The 24876-nt window shown below is 34.7% G+C and overlaps 1 protein-coding gene across 3 annotated transcripts in view; it reads left to right on the top strand.

Annotated features, from left to right (window-relative positions):
• Positions 1–24876, top strand: part of RAVER2 (ribonucleoprotein, PTB binding 2) — a gene marked incomplete at both ends in the record, with an annotated part of 101589 nt that overhangs the window by 53292 nt on the left and 23421 nt on the right. The window contains 6 exons of one of the 3 annotated variants that reach the window (XM_082657527.1): positions 2906–2991; positions 4715–4780; positions 4939–5050; positions 6977–7245; positions 15627–15738; positions 17487–17623. In XM_082657527.1, the coding sequence (XP_082513653.1) occupies positions 2906–2991; positions 4715–4780; positions 4939–5050; positions 6977–7245; positions 15627–15738; positions 17487–17623 (782 nt within the window). Of the gene's footprint in view, positions 1–2905; positions 2992–4675; positions 4781–4938; positions 5051–6976; positions 7246–15626; positions 15739–17486; positions 17624–24876 lie in introns of all 3 variants that reach the window. The other 2 variants (XM_082657526.1, XM_082657525.1) reach the window with 2 other exon arrangements.

The raw sequence follows: 24876 nt of genomic DNA, 5'->3' as shown, positions 1-24876 counted from the left end.
GAGCTGCCAAGCTGTTTTCCACAGTGGCTGCACCATTTTACATTCCCAAAGCAATGTATGAGGGTTCCAATTTCTCCATAACTTTATAGACTCTTGTTACTTTCTGGGTTTTTTAAATTATTATTAATTTTAGCCATCCAAATAGGAATCAACTGGCAACTCATCATGGTTTTGATTTGAATTTCCCTAATGACTAATTATGTTGAGCATCTTTTCTTGTGCTTGTTGTCTATTTTTGTGTCTTCTTTTGGAGAAATGCTTAATCAAATTCTTTGCCCATTTTTAAACAGGGTTGTGTGTCTTTTTGTTGCTGAGTTCTTTATATATTCTTGATACTATTTTAAATAGTATTACTTTTTAAATTTCAATTTCCTACTGCTTGTTGCTAGCATATACAAGTACAATTGATTTTGTCTATTTATCTTGTATCTTGCAGTCTTGCTTTCTATTTCTATCAATAGTAGGTATTGCCCTTAGGATTTTCTGTATAGGCAATCATGTCATCTACAAATAAACACAGTTTTACTTCTTTCTTTACAATATGTATACCTTTTATTTTATTTTCTTGCTTTATTGCAGTTGATAGAAATTCCTGAAAAATTTGTGCATTGAACTGATGAGAGTGGACATCCTTGCCTTGTTCCTGATCTTACAGAGAAAGCATTCATTCTTTTATTATTAAGCATTATGTTAGCTATAGTTTTTTATTCACAGATTTTCTTTTTCAAGCTGGGAAGTTTTTCTTCTATTTTTATATTGCTGAGATATTTTATCATGATAATTGCTGGGATTTATATAATGCTTTTCTCCATTTATTGATATCATCAATGTGGCTTTTTTATTTCTGGTCTGTTATCATGATGAATTATATTGATTGATTTTTGAATGTTAAACCAATCTTTCACTCCTACAGTAAGCCACACCTGGTCATGACATACTATAATCCTTTTTTTTTTTTTGACCAGGAACATCAGTTTTCTTTTCTTTTTTTTTTTAAGACTATTTTCTTATACAGCAGGTTCTTATGAGTTATCTATTTTATATATATTAGTGTATATATGCCAATCCCAATCTCCCAATTCGTCCCACCACCACCTCCACTACCCCCACTGCTCCGCTTTCCCCCCTTGGTGTCCATATGTTTGTTCTCCACGTCTGTGTCTCTATTTCTGCCTTGCAAATCCGTTTTTTTTTTTTTTTAACATCTTTACTAGAGTATAATTGCTTTAGAATGGTGTGTTAGTTTCTGCTTTATAACAAAGTGAATCAGCTATACAGATACATACATCCCCATATCTCCTCCCTCTTGCGTCTCCCTCCCACCCTCCCTATCCCACCCCTCTAGGTGGTCACAAAGCACTGAGCTGATCTCCCTATGCTATGCAGCTGCTTCCCACTAGCTATCTATTTTACATTTGGTAGTGTATATAAGTCCATGCCACTCTGTCACTTCGTCTCAGCTTTATAATACTTTGTATATAAATTTTAGGTTGATAGTGTTGTTCAAGTCTCCTATATCCTTACTGGTTTTCAGTCCACTTATGCTATCAATTATTGAGGGGAGCAAGAGGCTCAGTGGGAGACCTAGCCAAAATCTAAGGGTAAGGGCAGTTAGATGTGAGACTGCGGACGTTTTCAGAATGTTTTAATTCTGGTTGTTGTTTTAAACTGGGAAATACTATATTCACTAAAAGCTGTGAAAAAATATTTTAATGTTTTATCACAAAATACAGTGACTGTCTGAAAAATGAGAGGAAGTGGTATTGAAATCTCTAACCATAATTGTAGATTTGTCTACTTTTCCTTTCAGTTCTAGAAATTTTTGCTTCATATATTTTGAAGCTTTGTTATTTGGTCCGCAGACATTTAAGACTGTTGCATCCTAATTGATGAATTGACCCCTTAATCATTATGAAATGACGATCTTTACCACTCTTTCCTAATAAACAGTATTTTCCTTTATAAGCAACTTACCCTAATGATCTAATCTTCCCATCATCTATCATTGAAACTGGTTCATTCTAAAGAAAGTGCTTTCTAAGTGCTTTCAGTTTTCCAAAGATGTAATGGACTGCCTCCGCAAGTAACAAAAATTTGGAACAAAGTTTTTCAAGCATGAATGAACTTGTAGCAGTGTTATGTATAAATTTCAGATACGTTTGATCATTGGATTACGTGTTTTTTGAAGTACTTTCTAAGCCTGACCTTCTATGATTCTAATTAGCTGTATATTATGACAGTTTACATCTAATAATTAGATGAATTGCTTCATATATTTTCTATCTCATGGTTCTTTTTGTCTGTATATTGTATGTTCTTAAAATATCTCTTCTGATATGTACTCTGGTATTTGTACTCTTAGACAAACTTGATAAAGAGTATGGTTATCATTTATTCCTTTTATCAACTATATACAATATCGTTGTTTCTGTAGGTTTTTTATGAAATATCTTTAAATGTACATATTCTCTTCTCAATTGGATTATAAGCTTTAACGACAAGGACTGTATATTGTTCTTCCCCTCCCACCTGACTCACTGCCAGAATACCCAAAAAAAACTAACAAAAATACTGAGCAAATAACATGGGTTCAATTAGTATTATACTTATTAAAAGGTGGAATTAGTTTTCTTGCATTAAGTGCCAGAGAAGAGAAAGGCTAGGTTTGGTGTTTTTCCATTAAGACAGAAGGTGTTGGAATTTAAAATCAAATTCTAGAGTTGAATCACAAGGAAAGGAGCCTGTCACTTTTTGTACGATGACAAGGTCAGTATATCATTGAACTTCCACCACATATGTTAAAAGTTTAAAGAAATATTCATTTACCCTTTTTGGAGTTTGTTTTATTTATTTTTGAATTCCATAGATATCATAAAGTTAAATTTTTACTTTTATTTTCTTAAAGCAGTTCTTGGAACACCTCACAGCTTGCCACATCTGATGAATCCATCCATCTCCCCTGCATTTTTACATTTGAATAAAGCACATCAGGTATATAAATAGCATCGAGTACTGAAGCATCAGACATTTGGAGTGAATATTTTGTTTGTTCTTTACACTTAAAGTTCTCAAGGAGTTAAATGAGTATTTTGTTTTCAAATAAAATTCTGAGTAATAAGTGTACCTACCTAAAAACAGAACTTAATAAGGAAATCAAATCAAATCAAGGTAATCAAAGCATCATAGTTTATATATTTATTGGTTCCTTTTTGTAGGGCATTAAGAAGGGAAGAGGTATATTTTGTGGTATATTTTTCTAGAAATAACTCAGTAGCTCAAAACAAGTTTTATGTGGTCTTAACTCAAAAAAGTATTTACAGAAAGAAAAATAAATGAATAATAACTCTTAATTCTTAAAATTTAATCAATGTTATAGAAATAATTTATATATTTATGAGAGTAAAAATTTTTTTTCTTACCTTTTTCAGATAAGTATTTTAAACTATGTTTGTGTACATAAATATCCGTAATATTGGAGATAAATATTACCTACTAATTTCAGGTACTGTTTAAGGCTATATCTATATAGAAGCCTAATTACAAATCAAACCTAACACATGATAAATGGGTTGTTATAGGTTGAATGAATGAATGTCTGTTCCTAAACGCAGCTTTTTAAGGAAAAGGCTTATTTGTTTATTTTTCATTCTTAGAATCTAACATATGACCTGTACATTTTCCATTCATTTACTTAACATATTTTATTGAAAATCTAACATGTACTAGACACTCTGCTAGCCATTGAGGCTATAGCATTGAACAGAATATTCACAGTCCTTATTCTTATAGAATTTCAACAAATAGAGAAAACAAGCATTAAACAGTTAATTACAATAAGGTTTAAAGTGATATGGGAGGGGAGACCAGAGTATTGACAATATTCCCTTTACTTTAAAATAAAGACCAACTGCTTAATTTTGCCTTGAGGGCCTGTCTAAGCTGGCCTCTCCTGCCTCTCATATGCCTTAGGTGTCACTGTCCCAGCTCTGGTGAACTGCTTGTGGTCCGTGAAGGGCTTTCTTCTCTTCTCCTTAGGTCTTTGCTCCTGCTGTTCTTCTACCTGGAATACTTCCCACCGCAGCACCCCCTTGTTCCCCCAGACTTCACCTAGTTATTTCTCCACAGCCTTCAGATCTCTGTGCAAGAGTTAGTTCCTCAGGGAAACCTTCCTTGAATTTACCAATCTAAATCAAGTTCCACCACTGTTTGTTTCCATAGCTCCTTGTATTTTTCCTTCATACACTCATTGCCATTTTTAATTGTATGTTTTTATAATTAATTAATGTCTCCCCTCCTCAGGGGACTGTAAGATCCATGAGGGCAGACCATATTGTAGCACAGTGCCTGGCACATAGAAGTGGTCAATAAATATTTGTTGAATGATTAAATGAATAAATAAATGATTGAGTGATACTGACATCAAAGCCAGAAAGGGGTGAGGGGAGGGGAGGAAAGATGGAAGAAAAGAAGGAAGGGATATGGAATTAGTTTCATGACTGTATGGTCACATCTTGTGTATTATTGAAAGAATTAATTAGTGTTGCCAGTAATTAGAAAGTAGAATATTAAGAAGCTGTTGCTTTTGCTCAGATCAACTCAGGAATTGAACTTTAAAATGAATTACACAAGTAGCTCTTCAAAATTAAACTAACTTAATGTTTTATCATTTTCACAGAGCTCACTTATGGGTAATACTTCTAATTTATTTCTTCAGAATCTTTCTCATGTACCACTGGCACAGCAACAATTAATGAAGTTTGAGAATATTCATACTAATAATGTAAGTATGGAATTACTTTTTTCATTTGAAATGAGTTCATTCCTTTTCTATAATCAGGCTGTTGGTCAGATTGTTCATGAATTTTCACATGTGTAGCTTTTTTATTAGGTTATGTCTTGCTGCCATGAGCAAAAGTCTTTTCTTCTCTTCTTTTGCAGAAACCAGGCTTACTTGGAGAACCCCCAGCTATGGTACTTCAAGCTGCAGTAGGGATAGGGTCACCGCTTCCATTGAAAACAGAGTTGGGCCATCTTGGAGAAACACATAAAAGTAAATTATGTGTATTTGCTGAGACGTCAGTAAACAGTCAGATTTGAGATTTAAAGATAGTGTACCTGTATTCTACTTTTATTTACAGGAAGGTCAGATTTGAGTTTTATTCAGTCATTTAAAATTTCAAGAGCCCTCTTGGCTTTTCTATTTTTAATATTAGAATACTATTGGTAGTTATTTATTGATGGACTTGCTTCTATGCCAAGATAAGACTTTCTCTGTTGGATATGCTTTAATATTTGATGAAGGTTCACAGCAGCATGAGGCAGAGACATAGATCTATTTGAGACTGACATGCTGCCCACTGGGCTGACAGCACATTACATAGGGATCCATTTAATTTTTGCCTGGATAAGAAACCCTTAGCTTTATTAAGAAATATCTGGTAATGATAAATTTAAAGTTTGATTGTTTATTTGTATCATTTTCTAAAATGTGAGCTCCAAATTAGTAGTAAAAAAAAAATGTGTATTATGTGCTTCTAAAATATAACAAATTTGAACAGAACAATTATTTTTCTTTTCAGAATAATAGATGGTAGTATACCAGGATGGCTTATGTGATTTTGAAAGACACTTTCAATTTGAAGTTTAACTGAAATTTGTTGGAAGTGAGCATGCTGAGGGGAAAAAAGAGAAAGTCCACCAGTGATAAAAAAGAAAAAAAACCAAGTCAGTTAAATATGGGTAGCATGTTTAGCCTCTTGTACATAAAACCAAGTCAAATGGTCAGATAATCAATTCAGACTATTGGAATTGACTGGGCAAAAGTTAAACCAGTACACAGACAGCTATAGAAATTTTTATAGTGTGATAGAGTCTGTCCTAAAAATTAAATATTGTATGCCTAGAAGCTTATACAGATATTTATATATAATTTGTGTTGGATTAAATAGCCATTTGCTTTAGCACTGCTGCTTTAAGAACACTGAAAATTCAAAGTGTCCAAATAAATATATTGCTAAAAGATAGAATTGAGAATCTATCTCTAAATAGTTAGTACTAAAAATAATTTAAGAAATTTGTTTAGTGAATTTGTAAAATATAACTTTGATTTAATTAAGATAGTTGTCAAAACCAGCTCTTTTCATTTAGTTTTGACCTATAGAGTTTTAAAAAATGGAATGGTTCAGGATTTTCCTATTTTTATTTCTTCCAGAATTTCTTGTTACTCCCTGTAAATAAAAATGTAAAACTTTAATGTGTTAAACTTTCATTTGGTGCTTAGCTACTCATAAATATTGATGTTTTTTTAAACCAGTGGTGTGCTGGTGTTTAAAAACCAGCTCTCTGGGTTAAAAAAAAGTCTTGATTTGTAGCATTTGTGGATTTCTGTGTGTAAACAGTCCAACCATGGCTGATTTCAGGTTACCCATGCAAAGACGTTGAACTCAAGATCTGGGAAGAGATAGCACAGTTGACTCTTACGAGCTGGTGCAACCTGGCTGACTAAATGTATTGTTGGGTTTAATGTAACTTTATTAATTTTTGAGTGTCAGAGACTTTTTTTAACTGAAGGCTTAGTTAATTGTTCCCTTCAAATATGAAAGCAGGCAAATTCCAGTGACTGGGCATAAAAAAAAAGGCACTGATACAACTTAGGTGCCAAAAAGTATATAAATTTTGCTCTCACCTTCTAAAATGTACAATTAAAACTTGGAACTAAAAAATATAATATCCTTGAGATTATCCCGGAAGTTGTTGAAAATAGGAAAAGCATGATTACTATTAGAGGTTTTTGTTTTTCCATACAGGAGGCTGCTAATTTATAACCTTTAACCTCACCTTTTGTATTTTAACTATTCTCTAATAGGTAAAAAAATAGGTTTCTGCACATTCTGTCCATAACTTGACAAAATCAAAAGGACTATTGTGAATAAGCCTCATCTAACCAAAAACTATTTGCATTTGTGGTTCACTACAGCATCTAATTTGATTCCACCTCAAACAACTATAACAGCTGGCATGGGCATGTTACCATTCCTTCCAAATCAGCACATTGCTGGACAAGCTGGGCCAGGGCATGGGAACACTCAGGAGAAACAGCCAGCCTTGGTGGGGATGGCAGAAGGAAATTTCTCAGGGTCACAGGCTTATCTTCAGAGCTTTCCAAACCTTACTGCTGGAGGCTTGCTCACGGGACATCATAAACAACAACAAAGTCAGCCAAAAGGCCTGGAGATAAGTTCAGGGGTAAGAAAACTGTGTGTGTGTGTGTGTGTGTGTGTGTGTGTGTGTGAGTGTGTGCATGCATGCATACACATACATATAAATGCACGCATGTATATACATGAAGTATATATGTGTATACTACATTATGTATATACTACAAAGGAATATATATATATATTCCTTTTAAACTATATCTTAAATGAAATTATTCTAATTCGAGAGTAATCTAATTTTTGGTTATTTTACAGGTGGTATAGTTTATGAAGTATCAAGCAATCTTAACTATTTTTGAATTTCAAAGGAAGTTGATAATATACTTAAAGTATATAAATATGGATTATAAGCTAGATAATTCCTATAATATGTCAATGACATGAAGGCTTTTTCATACTGTACATTTACTTCTCAAAAGAGGAGAAAATATTGGACTCTAAAAAAAACAAAACCTGTCATTATAAACAAACAAAAATCCATCCTTTGATAAGTTATGCCAAATGATGTTTGGGATTCTGCTTAATTACTTGCCAGTTTGTCTGTAAATAAAATAATTTAACTTTTATAAAATGTTTTTAAAATCTGTTATTATAAAATATTTAAATATGAATTCTTTATTCCTATAAACATTTGCTTTTCTAAAAACTTTGAGATATGCATGTATAAATATAAAGGAATATAAGTTCAAAATTTTGTAGTTTGGAAAAGTGTAGTAGTACCATTAATACTTATCCAATTATATCATGATATTATTTATAAGGATTTCTTAGTAAATAGTAATGCTGTTCTTTAAAATATACTAATTTTTTCTAAAATGTATATTCTGTAGCTAATTAAGTATTATTTTAATATTGAAAGGTAGAATAAATTCTATTTTATCTGAAAAATTTCAAAGCCAGTTATTAATCTCTGGTCTGTTCAAAAGAATCTAATCTTGGTTTTAATTCTTGGTTTTTACCCCAAATTTTATTGGTTTATAAACCACTTATATTTGTAAATGTTACAATTGGTAGGTAGAATAAAGTACATTTAATTTTTTTTACTTGTACCCTAGAATACCCTTTGGATTAGAAGTGGCATGTGAGGAAACAATTCTTGTAGTTGGCTATATTCAAATATCAAAATAATAATATTGACTTTGTAAGAGGTTTTGGTGTCACCTAGTCATGGCAGGAGGTATGGATAGAATGCCTATAATTATACATTGAGGAAGCTAAGGTGGTTCTTCATAGAATGAATTTTAAAAATTTATCTGCAGGGTTAATTGCGTAAGTTATTGAGGGAAGTTAAATAAAACTCATATATGAATAGTCTGTATCTTTTTGCACAGACTTTTTAATTCATTGAAAGCACTGAGGTCTTTAGAAAAACTGGACTTGAGGTGATTCACATAATGGGCAAATGAGAGTGTATCTGGAAGAAGACAGGTGAAGTGGGGAAGGGCCTGGAAAACAAATCCCGTGAAGAAGAATTGAAGGAAATAGATACATGGAACTTGGCAAGGGTTGACCAGCTGACATTTAATTTGACGTTAAAAAAAAAAAATTTACAGACTAGTCTAGTCACATGGTATTTTATGTTTCGCTAGTGGGCAGAATTAGTCCAATAAGTATGACACAATAAAGCAGATTTAGGCTTAATATAACAAAGAACAGTTGAAGTTTTTAAAGAAAGAAAAAGTTTGACACTTTCACAAAGATGTGAATGTCATATCACTGAAAATGATTATGCAGACCCCAGGTGAACATCTGTACAGATTGTTGTAGAAGTGATTCTTCTTTCCTGACAATAGGGGCTTGGACCAGGTAACCTCAAAGTATGTTTTCCAAGTATGTAGCAAGATTTTGGACTTTGTTAAACAGTTGGTTAAACTCGGCTGTAGATTCTTAGGCCTGCATCTTTAATATTATGTTGACCAGTGATTCTTGATTCTGTCTTTTTGTCAGAATCACCACTGGAGTTAAAAAAAAAAAAAAAAAGATGGAGAGGGCTGGACTCTAACTTCCTCAGCCCTGAGAATCTGATTCAGAGAGATAGGGGTGAGATCTGAATTTTAAGTGTACAACTCAGTGGCATTAAGTACATTCACATTGTTTTGCAACTATCACTACTATCCATCTCCAGAACTTTTTCATCATCCCATATTGCAGCTCTGTACCCATTCAACAACTCTCCATTTTCCCTGCTCCCCAGCCTCCAGTAAACACTGTTTACTTTCTGTCTTAGAATTTGACTATTCTAGGTACCCAAAGTAAGTGGAATGATACAATTTTTGTCCTTTGTGTCTGACTTATTTCCATCACCATAGTGTCTTCAAGGGTCATCCACGTTATAGCATGTATTGGAATTTCCTTTTTTTAAAGGCTGAATAATATTCTATTGTATTTATAGACTACATTAAAAAAATTCTTTTATTTATTTATTTTTGGCTGTGTTGGGTCTTTGTTGCTGCCCACAGGCTTTCTCTAGTTGCGGCGAGTGGTGGCTACTCTTCGTTGCGGTGTGCGGGCTTCTCATTGCAGTGGCTTCTCTTGTTGCGGAGCATGGGCTCTAGATGCACGGGCTTCAGTAGTTGTGGCACACGGGCTCAGTAGTTGTGGCTCACAGGCTCTAGAGCGCAGGCTCAGTAGTTGTGGCACACTGGCTTAGTTGCTCTGTGGCATGTGGGATCTTCCCGGACCAGGGCTCAAACCCGTGTCCCCTGCATTGGCAGGTGGATTCTTAACCACTGCACCACCAGGGAAGTACCTAGACTACATTTTCTTTTTCCATTTGTCCATTGATGGACATTTGGGTTGTTTCCATCTTTGGGCTCTCGTGAAAAATGCTGCTATATACAAATATCTGTTAGAGTCCCTGTTATCAGTTCTTTGGGGTACTTACCCAGAAGTGGAATAACTGAATCATATGGTACATCTATATCTTATTTTCTGAGGAACTGCCGTTCTGTTTTCCACAGCAGCTGTACCATTTTTCATTTCCACCAGCAAAGCACGAGGGTTCCAATTTCTCCACATCCTCACCAACATCGTATCTCATTGTGGTTTTGGATTTGTATTTCCCCAATGATTAGTGATGTTAAGAACCTCTTCATATGCCTGTTGGTCACCTGTATATCTTCTTTGCGAAAATGTCTATTCAGATTCTTTGCTATTTTTTAATTGGGTTATTTGTTTTCTTTGCTATTGAGTCATATGAGTTCCTGAATATATTTTGGATATTAACCCCTTCTCAGATATATGGTTTGCAAATATGTTCTCCCATTCCATAAGATGCCTTTTAATTTTGTTGATTGTTTCCTTTGCTGTAGAGGAGCTCTTTTGTTTAGTTTAGCTTTTTAGCACTTGCTTATTTTTGCTTTTGTTGTCTATGCTTTTGGTGTCATATCCAAAAAATGATTGCTAAGACCAATGTCAAGTAGCTTTTCCCCTATATTTTCTTCTAGTTTTATGGTTTCAGGTCTTATATTTAAGTCTTTAATCCAGTTTGAGTAAATATTTGTGTGTGGTGTAAGATCAGGATCCAGTCTCATTTTTTTCCATATGGACATACAGTTTTCCCAACACCCATTTATTAAAGAGAGTGTCCTTTACCCATTGTGTATTCTTGGCACCCTTTTCAAATACTAGTTGACCACATATATATGGCTTTATTTGGGGGCTCTATTCTTTTCATAGGTCAGTGTGTCTGTTTTTATGCAAGTACCATAACTGTTTTGATGACTATGGCTTTGTAATGTAGTTTGGAACCAGGAAGTGTGATGCCTCCGCTTTGAACTTCTTCTCAAGATTGCTTTAGCTATTCAGGATCTTTTGTGGTTCCACATAAATTTTAGGATTGTTCGTTCTATTTCTGTGAAAAGTGCCATTGAAATCTTGATAGGGATTGCATTGAATCTGTAGATCGCTTTGGGCAGTGTGGACATTTTAACAATATTAATTCTTCTAATCCATGAACCCAGGATATCTTTCCAGTTATTTGTGTAATTTTTGATTTCTTTTATCAATGTCATATAATTTTCAGTATACAGTTCTGTCACCTCCTTGGCTAAATTTATTCCTAATGGCTAAATTTATTCCTAAGTATTTTAGTCTTTTTGGTAGTATTATAACTGGGATTGTTTTCTTAATTTCTTTTTTAATAGTTCATTGTTAGTATATAGAAATGCAACAGATGCAAACAGAGATGGTTCAATTTCTCCCTTTTTGATTTAGATGCCTTTTATTTCTTTTTTCTTGCCAAATTGCTCTGGCTAGGACTTCCAATACTATGTTTAATAAAAGTGGTGAGAGTGGGCATCCTTGTCCTTTTCCTGATCTTAGAGGAAAAGCTATGATGTTAGCTGTGGGCATGTCCTTTATATATGGCTTTTATTATGTTGAGGTATATAGATTTCCTCTATGCCCAGTTTGTTGAGAGTTTTGATCATGAAATGATGTTGAATTTTGTCCAAGGTGTTTTTTGCATCTATTGAGACAGTCATATGGTTTTATCCTTTATTCTGTTAATGTGGTGTATCACATTTATTGATTGGCCTGTGTTGAACCATCCTTGCATCCCAGGGATAAATCCCACCTGATCACAGAGTACAATCCTTTTAATGTGTTGTCAAGTTCAGGTTGCCAGTATTTCATTTAGGGTTGCTAGTATTCTGTTAAGGATTTTTTTTTTTTTTTGGTAGTACGTGGGCCTCTCACTGTTGTGGCCTCTCCCGTTGCGGAGCACAGGCTCTGGACGCGCAGGCTCAGCGGCCATGGCTCACGGGCCCAGCCGCTCCGCGGCATGTGGGATCCTCCCGGACCGGGGCACGAACCCGTGTCCCCTGCATTGGCAGGCGGACTCTCAACCACTGCGCCACCAGGGAAGCCCTGCTCTAATCTTTATTATTTCCTTTCTTCTGCTAATTTTGGGCTTGGTTTGTTCTTCTTTTGCTAGTAACTTGAGGTGTAAAGTTAAATTGTTTCTTTGAGGTCTTTTTTTTTTCTTCATGTAGACATTTATTGCTATAAACTTCCCTTTTAAGATGCTTTTTCTGCAGCCCATAAGTTTTGGTATGTTGTGTTTCCATTTTCATTTGTCTCAAGATGCTTTCTGATGTCTCTTTTGATTTCTTCTTTGACTTCTTTGTTGTTCGAGAGTGTGTTATTTAATTTCTACATATCTGTGAATTTTCCAATTTTCCTCTTAGTATTGATTCCTGGTTTCATACCATTATAGTCAGAACAATCCTTGATATGATTTCAGTACTCTTAAATTTGTTAAGACTTGTTTTGTGGCCCTACATATGATCTTCTTTTTTTTTTTTGCTTCTGTTTTTGATGTCATCTCCAAGAAATGATCACCAAATCCAGTGTTATGAATCTTTTCACCTAAGCTTTTCTTTTAAGACTTTTATAGTTTTAGCTCTTACAACTAAGACTTTGATCCATTTTGAGTTCATTTTTGTATGTGGTGTTAGGTAAGGATCCACTTCATTCTTTTATGTGGCTATCCAGAATTCCCATCATTTTTTTGTTGAAAAGACTGCCTATCCCCATTGTATAGTTTTGACACTTATTGAAAATTATTTAACTATATATGCAGTAATTTGTTTCTGGGCTCTCTATCCTATTCTGTTGGTCTTTATGTTTGTCTTTATGCCAGTACCATACTGTTGAGACTACTGTAGCTGTGTAGTAAGCTTGAAAATTGGAAAGTATGAGCCTTCCATTATTGTTCATCTTTTTCAGTATTGTTTTGACTGTTTGGGGTTCCTTGATATTTCATATCAATTTTAGGGTGGAGTTTTCTATTTCTGCCCCAAAAAGTTAGAATTTTGATAGAGATTATATTGAATTTGTAGATCACTTTGGTTAGTATTGACATTTAAACAATATTAAATCTTCCAATACATGAACATGGGATGTCTTTTCATTTATTTATGTCTTTAGTTTCTTTCAGCAATGTTTTGTAGGTTTAAGTGTACAAGTATTTCTCCTCCTTGGTTCAGTTAATTCCTAATTACTTTATTCTTTTTGATGCTATTGTAAGTGGAAATTTAAAAAAATTTTTCCTTTTGGATTGTTCATTATTAGTGTATAGAAACACAACTGATTTTTGCATGTTGATTTTATGTCCTGTGACTTTGCTAAATTCTTTTATTAGTTCTAATGTTTTGTGCGTGTGTGTGTATGTAAACTTTAGGATTTTCATGTCACCTGCAAAGAGAACTAATTTTACTTCCTCCTTTTCAGTTTGAAAGCTTTTTAGTTTTCTTTTTCCTGCCTAATTGCTCTGGCTAGAACTTCCAATGCTATATCGAACAGACGTTGTGAAAGCAGGTATATTTGCTTTTTCTTGATCTTAGAACAAGATCACCATTGAGTATAATGTTGGCTTTTTGTTATGTTAGGGTAGTTTCCTTCTATTAGTTGTTTGTTGAAAGTGTTTAATTTTAATCATGAAAGTGTGTTGAATTTTGTCAAATGCTTTTTTTGCATTAATTGAGATGATCATGCATTTCTTCCTTCAATCTGATAGTGGGGTATATTACACTGAATGATTTTTGTATGTTGAATCATTCTTGCATTCTAGGAAGAAATCCCACTTGGTTATGGTGTATAATCCTTTTAATAATGTGCCAAATTTGGTTTACTAGTATTTTGTTGATGATTTTTGCATCAATATTCATAAGGGATATTGTTTTGTAGTTTTCTTGTAGTGTCTTTCTGGCTTTGGTACCAGTGTAATACTGGTCTCATAGAATGAGTTAGGAGGTGTTCTCTCTTCAATTTTGTGGAAGAGTTTGAGAAGGGTTGATGTTAATTTCTTGTAGAACTTGGTAGAATTCTCCAGTGAAGCCATTTGGTCCATGACTTTTCTTTGTTGAGAGACTCTGTATTTATTTATTTATTTATTTATTGAGTTTTTAAAGTGATTCTCATGCATAGCTAGAGCTGAGAATCCCTGCTATGGATATAATCTGATTACTTTAGCAGTTTGAGTACTTTAGAAACAAAATCAGAAACTTCTTTGCTGGCTACCTTTCCTTTACTCAATCACTGGATTTTCTCTAGGGTTCTGTCCCTTCTCATGCTATATGCTTTCCTTTGGCATATATCTTATGGTTTTAGCTCCCATTTGTAACCTTATGGTTCCATCTTAGACTTCTCTTGAACTATCTTATCTACTAGACTGAATTTCTTAAGGATAGTGCCCGTCTTACCCATTTTAGTATTACCAATGCTTACCACAATGCCTAGAGCATAGTAAGTATTCAGTATACACATATGAATGAATGAATACCTCTTCATCTGTGATTTACATATCACAAGCAAATGTGGACTTTTGGCGTGGCTTATGAAGATGTACGAAACAGCTTCCTCTGTCTAAATACAATAATATTGGCCAGATAAGGAACAAATGTAAGGAGCTTTGGCTCTCAAATATAGAAAGAAGCTCTTGAGATTATGCTTTCTTCATTCTGTTCAGGGAACAAAATAAAAATTAATTTAAAAGAAAACATAGCTACTAGCATTGACCAACCTGAATTGTGTCTTATTTTAAAATCTTTACCATCCTAGAGTGAAAAGTAAAAATTCTGACAGAACAATATGAAATATACTGAAGAATCAGCCCATGATTTTGTCTCATTTTTCTGTTAAAGAAATACTAGAACCCTTACACCTAGTTATATAAAAATATACTGATATCAGGACTTCCCTGGTAGATTCTTAAGGAATCCGCCTGCCAGTGCAGGAGACATGGGTTCGAGCCCTGGTCCGGGAAGATCCCACATGCCACAACTAGAGAAAGCCTGCGTGCAGCAACGAAGACCCAATGCGGCAATAAATAAATAAATAAATAAGTTTATTTTAAGTATATATATACTGATATCATATATTTTCAATAAATATGAATTTCTAGGGTTATCATCTAAATGTTGAATTGGATTTTAGTAAATCCATTTATTTTATTTGGTATTATTTTTAATACCAGAGATAAATAAACTTTGCCTTTGTCATATGGCTGTGGCCAAATATTAAGTAAATATTTTAATAAGTAAACGTTGATGATAGTATTTCTGAAAATAAGGTATGGGATTTGTTTCTTCTTGTGAACATGAATTCTCTCCTGGTTCAAATGAGAAGGTTGTACAAGATGGCCTTTAGTTCTCTTTCAGATCTAAAGTTCTGTGGTTCTAGAAAAGCTTTTTAAAACTAATTGGAAAAATAGTAGCAGGTGAAATGTGATCATTTTAATCAGTATCCAGAAATATTTCACAAATTTTAGCTTCAAACATTAGGTTTCACAAATTTTTATCATACTAGACCAGATTTATTGAAGAACAAGTATTTCTCTACTCTTCCTGCATTTTTATTTTCTTGTACCTCTTATTAAGCACCCACTCTCTTGTTTTTGATAAATAGGCTGCCTCTAAGAATCAGACTTCACTCTTGGGAGAACCACCGAAAGAAATTCGGCTCAGTAAAAATCCATACTTGAACTTAGCAAGTGTGTTGCCCAGTGTGTGCTTATCATGTAAGTAAGAGCTCAGTATTAGTATCTTGGAGTTTTAAAAATTATTATTATTGTTTTTTAATTTATTTAATTTATTTTTGGCTGCATCGGGTCTTCCGTTGCTGCGCGGGGGGCTTTCTCTAGTTGCGGCAAGCGGGGGCTACTCTTCGCTGTGGTGCACGGGCTTCTCATTGCGGTGGCTTCTCTTGTTGCGGAGCACGGGCTCCAGGCGCGTGGGCTTCCATAGTTGTAGGTAACTTGCTGGCTCAATAGTTGTGGCTCGTGGGCTCTAGAGTCAGTAGTCGTGGCGCACAGGCTTAGTTGCTCTGCAGCATGTAGGATCTTTCCGGACCAGGGCTTCAACCTGTGTCCCCTGCATTGGCAGGCGGATTCTTAACCACTGCGCCACCAGGGAAGCCCAGTATTTTGGAGTTTTACTGAATACTTTTCATAATGAGTTTTACTTTAATTTTTAACTTAATGGAAGCAAATAATGCGTATTAACCAGTTAAACCCCGTGTTATGACCCTAGTCCATAGATTGAAAGAATAACTAAATTAAAGCTTTTAAAATGCATTCTATTTTATTTAAGGAAAACATCTTTTATAATATGTTATTAAGCATATAATCAATTTATTGAATTTTATGGAATCATGATTGAAAATAATTGGATTAAGGAATTATTTGACAATACTATAATTCTTTACAATATATATAGAATCATATTTCTAAAATATGAAGTTTAAACCTCTATGGAATCTAATATAGCCGGAGTATTTGCCAAATACCCCCCAATATGTTAGTTACTAATAATCGGCAGAAGTGGAATTCTCATTTACTCTTTTAGAGGCCCTCCTCAAGCCTTCAATTAGTAAATTAAAACTATTAATTCAAATATAGTTTTAAGAGAAAATCACAAATGTGGTGTGCTCTAGGCACTAAGATATTCACTATAACATTGGTTTTCAATAGTGAAACATTGGAAAGTGCCTTAATGGTCATCAATAGGGGAATGGTTAAATAGTTTGTCATAAAATGGAATATATAATTGAGGGAGTGCTGTGTGTACTAATATGAAATGATCTCTAAAGCAAATGATTAAGTGGAAGAAGCAAATGTGTGCATAGAATGATTCCATTTATGTTTATTTAAAGCTATGTATTCTTATATGCATGTATTTGAATGTGTAAATGCATAAAGTAAATCTGAGAAAATTAATTCTAAACTGTTACGTCTGGGAAAAAGAGTAGAATTGAATGAAAAGAGGTGAAAGATAAATTTTGTTTTTAGTATACATTCTTTGTATTTTATGAAGTATCCTCTTGAACCAAAACATTAATTTGTAATTAATTAATTAATTTGTAATTAAACATTAAAAAAATTTTTAAAGCCAGAAAAAAATTTAATGTGCTTCTGGTATGCCTACTGTATTTTTATGTGATCTAAAAACTGATGGTTACACCTATTGCATTAATAAGAACAGTTAATTTACATTTCGTATGCCTTATTTCAGAGATTAGGCATATACTTTTTAAATGTTTCCATCAAAATCATTTACCCATAGGGCAGGCTTCCATTTTCATTGTTTTAAACAAGTGAGACAATATCACATACTGTGTATTTTTCCCTCAGGAATAATAAATGTAGATATTTACTGGCAAACTAAAATTTGTGTTCTATTTGAGAATATGCTGAATTAACGGGTTTTGTACTCTGTAATTTATAATAAAACCAGCCAACTGAAATATATGTATTGATTTTGCCTTAAGCCCCTGCAAGTAAAATCACTCTACAGAAGACTGGAATTGCAAGCAACATTCTGGATGCAATCTCTCAGGGAAATGAATCGCAACACACGTTGGAGAAGTGCATTGCTTACGCTCAACCTTTTGGTGATTATGCACAGGTACATGAATCTCAGGTTTTGACGATATATAGAAAAATTGCTTCAACTATATACTGAGTTCACTGGATATGAAAATGTGATTCTTGTAATATAAGGAATTAAAATTGCACTGATCTATACAATATTTCTTGCTCGCCATTTGGAATTTTAGGACATGTTCAGAAGATTGCTAAGTATGATTTTGCCTGGATATTTACATTGCTTTGTTTACACCAGTGGTGAGCAAATGACAGGGCAAATCCAGCCCACAACCTGTTTTGTAAATAAAGTTTTACTGGGATACAGCCACATCCATTTATTTGCATGTTGTCTATGGTGCGTTGTGCTACAACGGCAGAGTTGAGTAGTTACAACAGGTACTGTGTGGCCCACAGGATCAGATATTTACTCTCTGGCTCTTTACAGAAAAACTCTGCTGACATCTGGTTTACACCAGTGTAGACTTGACTAAGAAGCCCAAGGAAATGCCTCTGTTCTTCCCCACCGCTTGTGTATGTAGAGACATGATCATAACTAGCACTATTATGCTAACTCTTAAAACAATCAATCAATAACATTGAAAGTATTACATTCAGGGCTTCCCTGGTGGTGCAGTGGTTGAGAGTCCGCCTGCCGATGCAGGGGACACAGGTTCGTGCCCCGGTCCGGGAGGATCCCACCTGCCGTGGAGCAGCTGGGCCCATGAGCCATGGCCGCTGAGCCTGTGCATCCGGAGCCTGTGCTCCGCAACAGGAGAGGCCACAACAGTGAGAGGCCCGCGTACTGCAAAAAAAAAAAAAAAAAAAAAAGTATTACATTCAAAAGACACACTTTGTCATTACTTAAATATGTCCATTTCGCTTTGGCCTTTTCTCCTTCAGCTTATTCTTAGTGGCTTAAGCTAAGAGTGTATATCATGTTAGTAGTATATGATTATGTAATCATGAGAGTCTTACAATTAACAATTCTGATTCTTTCTTATTTCTCAGAGCAGTCACCTTCTCAGCTCTTTCCTGTCTGGGGGAGCAATACCTCCACTTTGCTTTTCTTAGAGCAGCTGTGTTGGCTTCACCTGTCTCTAATAAACTTAGAAAAGAAAACCTATGCAAATTCACTTAGAACAATTGATGCCTGATTATGCTTTTATGATGGGATACTAGAAACACAGGTCAAATGGATTCTGTAGAAATGGTAAAGCTGGATATAATGAAGTCTCTTACCTACCTGTGGAAAAGATGGAGAAATATGAATTGGAAGATGATGCAATTAGATAGCAACATACCTATATTTAAGGAACAGTAATCATGAATTGATGCAATTTGGAAGGCATTCTCTTCTGTGTTTCATAAAACTCCATCATTGTTCCCTTATTTGTTAACATTTTAAGTAATGACTTAGATGAGAACATTAATTATATGCTGATTATATTTACAGGTGACAAAAGGCAAAGAAGTTATCAGAGATGTGTAAAATCATTTATGAATAATTTATAGTTGTGAAAATTAGAAACAACCTAAATTTCCAACAATCTATAAGACTGAATAAACAAATTATGTCATATTTTTATCAGGAAATATAATGCAGATATTAAAAATCATGTAAAACAATGTGTAAACACATGGTAAATTTTCATAATCTATTTTTAATCTCAAAAATTTATAAAATATAGTCATGTGCAATTCTAATTTTTTGGGGTTTTTTTTACAAGGAACAAAATTTACTTTCATAAACAAGAGGAAGCACAATAAATTTTTAAAAATACTTAAATGTGTGATTTAAGCTTTAAAAGTTATTTTTATACTTTTTCATTTTTGAAATTTGTGTTGCTTTTCTCACTAGCAGTTTTGCTTGTTAGATTACTGTGTTTTATTATATACTTATATCCATAGAAAGACCTTTCCCATTTACTCATGGAGAAATTCTGTGATAAAGATGCCTTTGCATTGCCAGCCTTCCTCCTGCCTCTTCACTTGCTTAACCAGAGAAATTGTGGAGGTGTGCATCCTCCCTTGATTCAGTGTCTCCTTGGACATTCCCTGCTGTTTCCTCATGCTTGTTCATGTTGTTTTCTCTCCTTATGTTCTTTCATCCTTATAACCTAAACTTAATTAAATGTTACCAACTGAATAACTAGTAAAAGTTGGTCATACTTTAGGAATTCCTTCTGTTTCCACTGTTAGAATGCAGGAAAAGGTCCAAGGAAAAGAAACCAAGGTTTGTTTTCAACATTTACTATATGCTTTATAATATAAACATTTGATCTTTTTAGCAATCTTGTGATATCTAAATGACCACTTCCATAATACAAGTGGAAAAGCATAAGGGGTAAATAAACTTTCAAGTTTATGCAGTTAGTAAAGGATTTCTGTGATTCCAAAATCCACATTCTTTTCATTATACCATGGAGAAATTTCTTCAGGCATGAAAGTAGTGTCTTACAGAAACTGGTTGTTTGCTTTGTACTAGCAACTGTGCATGAGGATTAGGAGAGATGGCTATGTCAAAATATAGATGATATAATACTCTTTATTTCTAATAAAACTATCACGTTTAAAAATCCTAATTGGCGGGATTCCCTGGTGGCGCAGTGGTTGAGAGTCCGCCTGCCGATGCAGGGGACACGGGTTCGTGCCCTGGTCTGAGAGGATCCCGCATGCCGCGGAGTGGCTGGGTCCATGAGCCATGGCCGCTGAGCCTGCGCGTCCGGAGCCTGTGCTCCACAATGGGAGAGGCCACAGCAGTGAGAGGCCCGCGTACGGCAAAAAAAAATAATCCTAATTGGCATTCTAGTATTGGTGAAGCTACTTGTATCAGATTATCCCTCCTGCAGATAACGGTTATTAAAATTGTATCAAATATGAAACAAAAACATTTGAAGACCCTGAAGAATGACCAGAAGCAGGCAGAAACTGAAGGGGAGCCAGTCCTTAAAAGAGGGAAACTGCATTGGATGAGATTTATGTTTCTGTGGCTTTTTGCCTAACACAATCCCACCCCACTGCCAGCCTATGCAGAAAGATGCAGTCTTACCAGCTGATGGAGTCAGAGGACAGAGTTCAGGACTGTTAGCAAGGCTGGAAAATAAGGGGGAAATCTCAGAAAAATCTCATTGTAAACTCAGCCCAAATACACTTGACTGACTTTTGAACTTTGTGTGAGGGGACTCCAGGGGACCTGGTGGCAAACAACAGATGGAAGGCTAAAGAACCATGAAGAGATTCAGTTCCTTTCCAGCACAGAGGAGGTAGTTTGGAGTTTGAGTTCATAAAAGTTGACTCGTTCTCAGCAAAGATCAACAGCCTTCAGAGGAAGGTTATACAACCCGTAGCATCTATGAATATATCATCCACAATGTTCAGTAAACAAAAATAACTAGAAAGTTGAAAAAAACAAGAAAATGTGACCCACAATTAAGGGGATAAGCAATTAATAGAAACTGACCCCAAGATGAACCAGATGTTGGTATTAGTAGACAAAGACTTAAAACAACTATTATAAACAACTATTATAAACAGGACTTAAAGGAAATAAAGTAAAAATGAACAGATGGGAAATTTCAGGAAGAAATACAAACTTAAAAAAGAAACTCTAGAACTAAAAAGTACAGTATCCACCAAAAAAAATACACTGGATGGACTTAGTAGAAGTTTGGAGAAAGCAGGAAAAAAGGTTCAATTAATGTAAAGACAAGTCAAAAGAAATAATTCAGTCTGAAGAACAGAGAGAAAGAGGTTGAAAACCAATAAACAGATCCTCAGGGACCTACGGGACAATATAAAGCAGTCTAAAATAAGTGTAATTGAGTCCCAGAAAGAGAGGAGAAAGATAATTGGGCATAAAATATTTGAAAAAATAATGATAAAACATTCCCCATGTTTGCTTTAAAAACCTGACAGATTTAACAGAGTCAGAGAACTCCCCTGCAAAGCAGGATAAGTAAAAACAAAATATTATGTTGGCACACCAGTTAATATGCTGAAAACCAAAGTTATAAAGAAATTATCTTGGAAGCCATCAGATAGAAATAATGCCTCTTATCTCAAGCCAGTTTCTCAACTTTGGCACTGTTGACATTCTGGGCTGGATAATTCTTGGTTTCAGTGGGGCTGTACTCTACATTGTAGGATGTTAGCAGCATCCTTGTCCTCCACCCACTAGGTTGCCCCTCACTGAGTATAATTGTGATTAAACAACTGGTAACTATGTGGGTAAATTAAAAAGACTATATATTTTCTCTCTTCTTAATTTATTTATTAAAGTTAATTAAAAACAAAATTGTAACATTGCATGGTGCGGCTTGTAATGTGTGTAGATATAACACATTTGACAACAATAGTACAAAGGACAGTATGAGGTGAATGAAATTGTTTGTGGGGTAATTACATTTTACCTGAAGTAGAAAAATATTAACTCTTGAGTAGACTGTGATAAGTTATGGAATGTATATTGTAATCCATAGAGCAACCATTAAAAAATTCAGAAATTATAGCTAAAATGTCAACAGTTTAATTACAATGGAATTCTAAGAACATTTGATTAAACCAAAAAAAAAATGTCAGGAAAGGAAAAACACTAATTAGGATGAATAGAAAGCAAATAGATAAGTAGTAAACCTTGATTGAATGATAATGATAGTTAAGTGAAAATTGAGTACATCCTCCAATTAAAACAAAGAGATTGTCAGAACAGGCAAGAATGTACACTTCTACCACTTCTATTCAACAACATAAACTTGGAGGTTTTAGTCAATGAAACAAGGTTTAAAAAAAGGTATGAAATAGGAAAGTAAAAGTAAAAGTGTCTCTCTTTGCATATGACATGCCTGTTTACATGAAAAGTCCTTAAGAATCTAAAAAGCAACCACTAAATATAATAAGTAAACTTTGCAAGGTCACAAGATAGAAGGGCAATATACAAAAATGAATTGTATTTCTACGTACTAGCAGCAACAGTTGGAAAATAAAGTTGAAAAAAAATTTCCATTTATAGTAGCACCAGACATGAAATACATAGTAATAAATTAAGAGAAGATTTGTAAAAACTCTACAATGATAACTATAAAACAATGCTGAGAGAAATTAAAGAAGATGCCTATGAATGGAGTGCTATACCATGCTCATGAATCGGAAGACTTAGTATTGGTATGATGTCAGTTCTTCTCCTCAAATTGATCTATACATTCAGTGCAATCTCAACCAATTTCTCAGCAGCCTTTTTCTAAAATAGAAATTGAAAAGCTGATTTTTAAAACTTATATTGAAATGCAGCGGAATTACTCTACCCAAAACAATCTTTACATAGAAGAACAAAATTGGAGGACTTCTACATGACTTCAAGATTTATTATAAAGTCATAGTAATCAAGACAGTGTGGTGTTGGCATAATGATAGGCAGATGGATCAGTAGAATAAAATAGACCCATACTTAAATGGTAAATTGATTTTGGACACAAATTTTAAAACAGTCCAATAGGTAAAAAATACAAATATTGTTGGAACAACTGATGATCCGTATTGGAAAACATGAACCCTGACTCTTGCCTCACACTCTAAATGTAATTTGCAATGTATCAGAGGCCTGCATGGAAAATCCAAGCCATAGATAACATCAACCAAAATGGCATAATAAGAACCTTCAAACAGTGTCTCCTCCATAAAGGCATCAATAATGCAGGCAGGAATGATAAGAATAAACTTTTACAGAACTCTGGATATTAGCTAAAGGCATGAAGCAACCAGGGGAGTATTTAGTCAAGAAAAATGTCTGAATATTGGTAAAAACAGCTAGCTTTATGGTCTTTTAGCCAATCCAATTCCTGTTTTCCTGTCTCTTTCCAACAGCCCATAATCATAGTAAAAAATCAGGGAGCTGGTATCCACCAGAGTGGGCAAGAAAGGGTTGGAGCTCCACAAAGCCTCTTTCCCAGAGAACTATTATTTGACCACTCAGCTGGTTCCCAGGAAGGACCCCACTTGCGAGGCTATTTTCATTTGACCTGACTCAGAGCTTGCCCTCAGGGGAGTTTGTTGAAAACATTTAGAGGAAATTTTTTAACTTTATGGCTGCCTGAGGTGCTAGATGATATTTGGGGCAAAAAAAAAATAGGCTAACCAAAGAGCGTTAAAAGAAACGTTGGGGTATTAGATATCCCCAGGGCCTTTGAAAATCTCTGACATGTCCTGGGAATCTTACAAGGCCATGCACACATGTAGGATTGTGCACGTGCTTGGGAAGAACCCAAGAAGGCCCTAAGCTGTCACTTGCAGAAGTGAAGGCTAAGGCAGAGTTGTCAGCTGCCTGGCCGAGTGGTGTTGAAGGCTTGGCCCAACACACACATGGCAAAGTCTCGGAGACTTATTGGTTCCAGGTGTTAAGTGAATCATTAGGTGACCACTGAGGTAATGGAGTAGTCTTCGGTTACCACTCACAACAGAGGATACACCCTTTACATAATTACTTCAGAAAAGTCACTAAACAACCAGCAATAACAAATTTTGAAGGGGGAGTACAAACGGATTTCCAGAGTTGCCACATTATATCATTTTTCAACAAAAAATCATGAGACATGCAAAGAAATAAGAAAGTATGGCTCATAAACAGTGGGAAAAGCAACCAGTAGAAACTGTTTCTAAGGAAGCCCAAACATTGGACTTATTAGACAAAGGTTTAAATCACCTATTGTAAATATGTTCAAAGAATGGAAGGAAACCACATCTAAAGAACTAAAAGGAAGTGTGAGAACAGTGTCTCACCAAATAGAAAATATCAATATGGCAACGGGACTTACAAAAAAGGACCAAATAGAAATTCTGGATTTGAAAAGTATAATAATTGAAATGAAAAATTCACTAGGGCAGAGTAGCAGATTTGAATAGGCAGAAGAAATAACCAACAGATTTGGAAGATAGGTCAATCGAGATTATCCAGTCTGAAGAATACAAAGAATGAAGAAAAGTGAACCATAACATAACAAGTGTTGAGGAGGATGGAGAGAAATTAGTACCCTCCTACATTGCTAGGGGTGAGGGGAGTGTGAAATGGTGCAGCTGCTTTGGAAAACACTTTGGCCGTCCCTCAAAATGTTAAGCACAGAGTTACCATATGACCTAGGGCATGAACTTAGAGAACGGACACATATGTCTACAGATAAACCAGTACTGTACATGAATCTTCATAACAGCGTATTTATAACAGCCCAAAAGAGAGACAACCCAAATGTCCATCAGTTGGTGAATGAATAAACAAAGTGTGGTATATCCGTACAATGGAGTATT

This window comes from Grampus griseus (genome assembly GCF_964374135.1).
Source record: "Grampus griseus genome assembly, chromosome: 1".
In the NCBI taxonomy this organism is placed as follows: Eukaryota; Metazoa; Chordata; class Mammalia; order Artiodactyla; family Delphinidae; genus Grampus; species Grampus griseus.
This window is presented reverse-complemented; position numbering and strand designations above follow the sequence as displayed.